We start from the raw sequence: 8,838 nt of genomic DNA on the forward strand, positions 1-8,838 counted from the left end.
GCAATTATCTACTCAATCCACGTCCAAATAAATGGATTCCGATCATTAACCGGCAATCTTCCAATCCCCTCGGCCTTATTTACATTCGGCAGCGGCACCAGCCGAACCCGCCGTCAATCAACCTCCATCATCGTCGGGTTCCATTAGCACTTTGATCCCCGATTATGTTTTTATATTGTTTTCATATAGGGTGTTGTGATGCGGTTTTACTTGAACGTTCTGAATGGATGTGTGGATCAAATCGAAAGGAGTCTGCATAACCTACCCTTGGAAATGGTCTGCAGAGTATCGATTTCATAAAATTCACCCATAATATAGGTTTTGAGATGGTACTCAATTGTTTTAAACTCACATTTTTGAAATATATATGAGTATACTCATTTTATAATGAATGGAATCACAAAGGTGACAAAAATGAAGGGGTTCGTTCATTCAAAGAAAAAACTCGAGGACGAGTTTCAAGGAAAGATCCCTCTGAAAGTTGTCGCGAAAAGCTTTCAATAGAAAACATTCAAGGAAAATCGTCTCGTAACACCCCGCAATTGCACAATTATCGCATAAGGGTAGAGAGAGATTTAGCTGGGAGCGTAGCCGGGCGCAACGGCGTCGCGCAGCCCCGCCCCCATACCGGTCCCGAGATCGTCATCAGATCCAGCCCCGGACGCCGCAATCTCAGTTATTAGTTCACCGTTTAAGTGCGTGGTGTGCCATGGCCTCGGTTCAGCTCCAGTATCCCCAGTATCACCAACATCAGGCGACCAGTGCGCAGAATCAGGTGCGTGGTAACCCCCCCGTTTTCTTTCTGCTCGTAATCACCGTAATTTCGTATTGGCACCCTCGAATCGGGTACCCAATAATTGATCGGATTACCTCCGCCGTTTCCAACTGGAGGTTTGCAGGTTGTTTTGGGAATTGGTCGCGGGGAAAATTATACATTCACTAATTGTATGGTTGTGACGTCGGTTCTGGGGTAATTAGGTGGAGAGTTTTCGTAAGCTTCCTATTAAGTGCCCCACGATTTAAACAACTCATGTTATTATCGTTTGGTCCGATTAATTATTGCACGGATTCGTGAGTGATTACAACTAAATTTTGCAATCATCTATCAATATTAACTTTTTGACTTTATTAATAAATTTAGTTTATATTTCTGGTAATTTTTTTATGTTATTATATTTATTTACATATTTAAGTGAATATAATTTGTTAGAAGAAAGTTTCTGATTAAAATTTTCTATATTTATTATTATTATGTTTAATTACGTATTAACAACTTAGAATTTAATTCTTTTTAATAATACATATACAGAAAAAATATAGTAGTTTTTATAGACAAGAGTTTCTGGTCTTTTTTCTTTATAATAATATTTCATTGTAAAAATATTTTATTATGGAATGAAAATAAGGAGTAATTACAAACAAATTTAAGTACCTACAAACATAAACCTCGCCTGTTTTTGCCAAACATTGCTAGACAACAAAAAAGTTAATTAAGACAGAAAATAATTGTCAGTTATCCAACTCAAATTACACGTTTCTAATGTAATTACATAGACTGATAAAATCTCTTCAATCACTCATACTAATTACACGTTATTACAGACCATTAAGATTAACATTTTTTTACAGATGTCACCACTGAATTTGTTAGCAGCAGCTTGCAACAAGATGTACACGCACCAACCCTTAGCGCCGCATTCCCAAATTTCCCCCGTGTCAACCGCCTCCTGCAGCAGCGACGGCTATGCTTCCCAAGTGCCATTAGAAACTTCTCGATCTCCATTAGAGTACTCGCCTCACTATCAACCCCTGTACAATCACAGTTATGGGAACCAATATTGGTTCCAAAATTCACCTCCGGACATCGGAAACTCTGGCTATCAACCGCAACAGCAACAGTATCAGTGGTCGCAGAACAGTTACATTCCCGCCTTGTCCTCGATTAACCGCCACCTGATCAAGCCTTGTGATTTCCCCACGTATTCAACGAAAGCCAGACGCTGCATCAAATGCCAGTGCCCAAATTGCATCAACGAAGAGAACGGCCTGAAGAAACCGTCCGCGAAAAAGGTGCACATTTGCCACTATCCGGGGTGCGACAAGGTTTACGGGAAAACGTCCCATCTCCAGGCCCACCTGAGATGGCATACGGGAGAACGTCCGTTCGTCTGCAACTGGCTCTTCTGCGGCAAACGCTTCACGCGATCCGACGAGTTGCAGAGACATCTCAGGACGCACACGGGTGAGAAACGGTTCGCCTGTTCGATATGCTCGAAACGGTTCATGCGATCCGATCATTTGGCGAAACACGTGAAGACGCACAAGAACGGCAAGAAATCCGAGTCGCCGAAGCCGGAGAGTCCGCCGCTCAAGACCGAAACCGACAGTGATTACGCCCAGCAAGTGCCGTCCGTTCCGTCCGTTCCGTCCGCGCAACCAGTTCAAATGTACCAGCAAACGGGGAATCACTTTTTGCCGTCCGATTCGTTGATCCACTCGAGGTTTAGCAACGAACAAAGTTCCGGTTACGACGTGCGGGTGCATCCCAGTGTTGTGTCCTCCAATTCCGGACTGTACAATGGTTACACCGGACTGTACTTGCAATAATTGTTGATGTAGATTTTAGATTTAAGATTGTTGCATGTGCTTTTTGAAAATGGGATCAATTAATCGAAAAGAGAGATAGATAATTTTTATAGGGGGCGAAAGTTCCGCTTATTTTGTTAAAAGACTGCCATTTTTGTAAATGTGTTGTAAATAGGTTTTGTTAATTTATTTGTTATGTGTACAAATATGATAAAATGCAAATAAATAAAATATTTTTTAATACCAAACACCTTTTTTATTACCTTTTATAATTAAAACTCCTGTATACTTAAAAAATGACTAAGTCATAAAAATAAAATAAAACAATTTAATTCGGAAAATAAATTATAAAATTACAATTTTTATTAACCCATTGAAATTAAAAATATGCGTTGCATAAAAAATTTAATTTAAAAATTACATAATTTATTAAAGTTCTAAACAAAGTGATAAACATCACCTCTAATTTATGGCTAATAAATGTACGTCGGCAGGTGGCTCCGCACCGCGTCCAAACATCGAACCGGCTACTAAACATTTGCGGCGCATTGCGACAGATGTCGCCGCTGCGGGGATAATTGAGGGTGCTATTAACTGGGCGGGTTTTACGGATCCATGGCCGCCCTGGCAGAGGAGGGCAACGAAAGAAAATAAAACAAAAAACGCAAATTACACAGTGTGATATTTATGTATGCGGTGGGGTTAGCATAGCAGGGGAAGGCGGCGAAGTGGCGTACAGCATTAAAGTCAGTTTCAATCAATTCACATGCAAGTTTACATAATTTGTCGCATCTCGGTCCCATTGTTTTGCGGATACGTCGGTTTAACGGTGCACGGCGATGCTGTACGCGAGTGACTGACCAACGAAATTTGATTGTTTTAGTGCTGTTAAAGAAGCGTTTCAGTTCGATTTACGCCTTCCCCGAAAAAAAGGAATCAAAGATCCTGCTAAGCTGGAGGACCGCGTGGAGAAGGGGAGAACGTCCCCGGAACTATTAGCTGTAAGTCCAGACGATGCGGTGCTAATACTATTAATCTTGGACCCTTTGACGTTATTTTTTTTGTTTTTTGTTTTTTCGATTTTTTTTTTTTCGAAACCAATTGCAATCGTGGCGCATGCGCACGATGTGAGGGTGTAACGGCTTTAAAGGTGACAGTGTTAATTAGAAGGTGAAAATGAGATGGAAGGTCTAATGAATTAGCTTTGAGGAACTTTGAAAGGCTACAAACAAGTTAGAATCGAGGAGAACGAAATGCGACGGAAAATGTTCAAAGTTTTACTTCAAAAATATTCCAATATTTTACAGTTTTTTTAATAAATCTCAAATGATATTGTTTTTAAAATGTTGCATAAAATATTGCGTAACTTTATTTAATTGATTTAAGTAGGATCTGATTGATTTTCTTAAGAAAACAGTCAAAAAGTAAAATCCTTTATAACTATAAAAACTTCACACTAAAAATATGTTTTTCGATTAACAGTATATTAAGTTAATATTTTTTAAATTGATATTTCCTATACCTTTATTCTAATTTACAAAATTTAAGATTTAATTTAATATAAATTTAAAAATACATGTAATAAAAAGCATTCCCAAATATTTCGAGATTATTTAGTTAATTAGTTTAGATAATCAAAAATATTATTTAATTTGAAATATTTCTTAATCCCTGTTTTTTATTAGCAAATAACTTAATTTGAAAATATATAAATTTAATTTGATATAAATTTTAAATTTTATAATTTTAAAGCAGTTTAATAATTTTAAATCAGCTTAACGAACATAGAAAAAATATTTTATTTTAAATTTCTATTAAAATTATTAAAGGGAATCATCCCTTAATTATTATAGATGATTTATAATAATTCTTTTTTAAGCCTGGGAATCTTTTCAAACCAACCAAATATGGACTCATCTAACGATATAGTATTTTCACACATTTCTTCAACAATATATAATTTAACATTTGAACAATTGATACCCGAACCATATGGTACATTGAACTAATCCAAAAATTACTATTGCTTACATACAATTGTGGACGGGTTGTAATAATTGTTTTAACGATATAAAAAGCATTTTTTTTGTATGTATGAGACCGGAGAAAACAGCCACAGCCCGCTAACCTATATAATTATGGAACAGGTGGTGGAATTCAACCAACACAACACGAAAATTGCCCCACAGCCGTCTTATAAATATTTTTTTGAGGTGTGCATCGAAGAAACTTGTTCTTTGGAAAAAGTTGTTGAAATGATATTTCCCATCCAAAAATTGTGGAATAGATAAACAATTGCCCGAAAAAAACGCAGTACCGGTAATAAGAAAATTACATGTAATTTCGTCCGTAATTATTGTCATTCCGAATAATTTGTTTTTTAAGTGGTCGATAATGCCTCATGATAAGTTTGCAGCAAATATCTCGTTTTGTTGTCTATACTTAACGTACCGTTTGTTCGTTAAAATCTCAATTAATTTGAAAAATTAGATCTAATTGTCGTTTATTAAATAAAAATAATTGCGCGGCCCCCCGGGGGGCCACTCTTGATGCGGACGAGTCATTGTCACGGACGGAACAAGGCCGTCACGCTGCGGAATAATCGCAAGTCAAAACTCGATCTTGTGTTTCATCCAGGATGATGAAAAATGGAAAAACTATTCAAATTTTTCGACACTACATATACTGTTTTAAAGTAGTATTAGATGAAGATGTTTTTCTTCTCTTTAATCACTTTTTTGTAGAACTTATCTTCGTAGTAGATAAGGAACTGAATTTTTCTGCATTTACAACATTCAGACTAATCCCCAAAGAATAATTTACTACGGAGGATGAAAGAAATGAAAAAAATATGTTTTTGATTTAGAATATCAAATCCAATATCTTAAGTTTCTCCTTCTTTCTTCCATTTTCCTTTCATATTTATCTTGGATGAGGTAATGTTTCAAATTTTTTATAACTTTCATTATTATTGGAAATATAGAGGATAAAATAAATAGAAAAATATTTTTTTGGCATTAAAACATTAAATCTACAACCATAATTCAATGTTTCTTCTTATTCATTCCGCTTTCCTTTCCTATTTACCTTAGTTCAGGCAATGTTTGAAGATTTTAATAACTGTCATTATTATGGAAATTACAGATGATGAAAGAAATAGAAGAAGACTTCTCTGGCATTTGAATCTTTGTATTTCTATTCTTATTGAAACTACAAAGGATAAAAGAAATAGAAAAATATTTTTTTGGCATTAAAATATTTAATCAACAACCTTAATTCAAAGTTTCTCCTTATTTTTTCCTTCTTTTCCCATTTACCTTAGAAAAGGCAATGTTTTGAAATTTTAATAACTGGTATTATTATTGAAATTACAGAGCATGAAATAAATAAAAAAAAAGACTTTTCTGGCATTAGAATTTTTTGTACTTCTATTCTTATTAAAACTACAGAAGATGAAAGAGATAGGAATATATTTTGGAACAAAAATCTTTAACTCTCAACACGTTTCACCTTCTTTCTTCAGTCCCCCAAAACTTATAGTAGGAAGAGTTTCATTATGTCCAAATTAGAAAGATAATAAATAACAATGATAATAGTTTTGATGGAGCGTCCGCCCGTCAATAAATTAGCGACAACAACCCTTGACGCGTGTCCGCAACACACTCGGCCACTTCGCAGATTTGTCGACGTTCCGATCTCGATCGACTTTGATGGATTTATCCATCGCCCACCCATAAATCGTCCCCCTTTTCGGGGCACTCATAAATTTCGTTTCGGGAATCGATGCAATATGCAAGAGTGTATGTGTGTGTGTGCAAATAGCAATCGCAGTTGTTTGAACTATCGCGTTATAATAACATAATCGGGCTCGAAGGTAAAGCAAACCTCATTACAACAGCATGTTATTCTCTTTTATTCGACAAGTGCTTTAAGTGCCCTCACAAACAATTATTGGCACGGAATCGACGTTGCCACGTTTTCATATACTTCAACATTGAATTTTTTGGAAGGAAAGTTTAGATTTTCAACCCTACTAATGGTTCAAAATGGTGATAGTGATCAGGGAGATTTTACGAGATGTCTTTGGACACGACTAGGACATTAAAACACTATTTAAAAACTGTTTAAGCACTCTGAAAAGTTGATTACTATATTAGGTTGCCCCAATATTATTCAAAGCACTTTAAAATAATTAATTTCAACCAACAACAAGGTTTATTTGGAAAACCGATAAAAAATCGAAGGTGGCAACGTTGTTCGCCATGTGCGGCTCCACCTGAACCGTCTCCCCTTTCTTCTCCACGGGAAACCTACGAGTACTTGCCGGTGGTAAAATTAACCACAAATTCGCGTGATGTTCGAGAGGGGGAGAAAGTTAAAACGTTTATCAATTTACTACCGTTCCGACGTGCGACTACGTGGCAATGTGTTTTCCAGGTTTTGCGGTTTCGACGTTTTCACGCGTCGTTCATTAGCACGTGAATGCGTTACCATACTTTTTTGTGCCCTTCAATCGTTTTTAATCTGTACGAATAATTTCGATTAAAAATAAAAACATAACCAGAAATCGTTAGTCGGGCAATTTGGTTTTTTGCAGACGTGCTCGGTCATTTCGGGATAATATCAGAACTGGAACTCGATGAAAAAAGTGATGGCGAAACAAAAATGGACAATAAAAATTGTTCACCAATTAGTTTACACGCTATATGGTGGATATTTCTATCTAAATGAGGATCAGCTTGTTTAAAACCGAGGAGTAAGTCGATTATTCCATCGGGCCTTTCTGTTCCTCGGAGACGTCGTTTCGTTATGATACCACTTTTACAGGGCCAAACTCAGGGAACAAATTCTCATCTTTCCTTCTACAATTCAGAGGTTTTATCTAAACTTTTATTTAGTTTTTCTTAGATTTATGTAATAAAGAACTATCACAACGCTTCTAAGGCGTATTAAAAACATTTTAAGCATTATACGTATCTGAAATTAAAATTAAGAGAAATGTTTTAAAAATTCAAATATTCCATAAATATACATTATTTTAAATAAAGAAATAAAAACTACAAAATGTTTACACTAGTAAAATTTACCAATTTTTAAATAGACAAATTAAGAAAAATTTAATTCACTAAGCTAAAAATAAAAAGTAGAAAATATTATAGGATAAAATACTTACAATTACTCATTATTTATATTCATTATTTTAAAATATATTAATTATATTTTAAAATATTTGAAAAAATTTTATTTTTAATTTTAAATATATTTTATTCTTAATTCAGATAAATTAAAATAGTTTTAATTAATAAATTATTTGTATAAAATAATTAATCATAGAAATTTTCATAACTAAGAAATTCCCATAAATAATCTGAATAAATGTGTTTAAAAATAATATATTAAAGTGTCTGAAATTAAAATAAAGAGAAATTTTTTAAATATCAAATTTTCCATAAATATACATTCTTTAAAACAACAAAATAAAAACTAAAAATTGTTGGGAAAAAATATATAGAAATATTAATTAATTATGTGTCTAATTTTTTTAAAATTTTTATTTATGTGATGGTGAATTAAAAAAATCATTCTTTAAACTAAAAGTAAAATTTTAAAATATTGAAAAAAAATATATATTTTAAGTTTATTTTATTCTTAATTTAGATAAATTAAGTTAGTTTTGATTGATAACTTTTTTATTAAAAATAATTAATTATAGAAATTTTCAAAACTAAGAAATTCTAATAAATAATCTGATTGATTAAAAATAATATTTTAAAAATAATATTTATTATTTACAAATATTAATTAATCATGTTAATTTTGTGTTTAAAATGTTTAAAAATAATATATGTATCAAGTATCTGGAATTAAAATAAAGAGAAATGTTTTAAAAACTGAAAAAATGAAAATGGGAAAATATATTTAAAAATATTAATTAATTATGTCCTAATAAATTTATTTAATTGTACATTATATATAACATATTATATGGATTTTATACAAATTACATATTTGTTATAAACCCTCCTAATATTTAACTTTAATTTTCCAATTTCCCCTCCCTAAAAAGTCACCAGTTTATAATTAAATCATTGTTGTGAAGATGTTAAATTGTGGTTGGATTTCAAAACCGTCCCTGTGTTTTTTGCCGGCGCATTATTTTCATAAAACTTCTATCACGTACCACGTACGTTTTTATCGATCGTCTTTTCGATTATTATCGATAATTAGCTCCACCTTGAACCCGTCTTGATT

General features: G+C 33.4%; 1 protein-coding gene across 1 annotated transcript; it reads left to right on the plus strand.

Annotated features, from left to right (window-relative positions):
- The first annotated feature begins 709 nt into the window (after positions 1-709).
- Positions 710-2,819, plus strand: LOC109595953 (transcription factor Sp3). Its single transcript, XM_020011392.2, has 2 exons — positions 710-775; positions 1,630-2,819. Exons 1-2 carry the CDS (start codon positions 710-712, stop codon positions 2,605-2,607), a joined length of 1,044 nt encoding a protein of 347 aa, XP_019866951.2. The 3' UTR covers positions 2,608-2,819.
- The last annotated feature ends 6,019 nt before the right edge of the window (positions 2,820-8,838 follow it).

This window comes from Aethina tumida, chromosome 5 (genome assembly GCF_024364675.1).
Source record: "Aethina tumida isolate Nest 87 chromosome 5, icAetTumi1.1, whole genome shotgun sequence".
NCBI classification, from domain to species: Eukaryota; Metazoa; Arthropoda; class Insecta; order Coleoptera; family Nitidulidae; genus Aethina; species Aethina tumida.

Coding starts and splice junctions, on each gene's coding strand:
- LOC109595953 (XM_020011392.2), top strand. CDS start 710: ATGGCCTCGGTTCAGCTCCAGTATCCCCAGTATCACCAACATCAGGCG. Junction 776..1,629: donor CGACCAGTGCGCAGAATCAG/GTGCGTGGTAAC, acceptor ATTTTTTTACAG/ATGTCACCACTGAATTTGTT.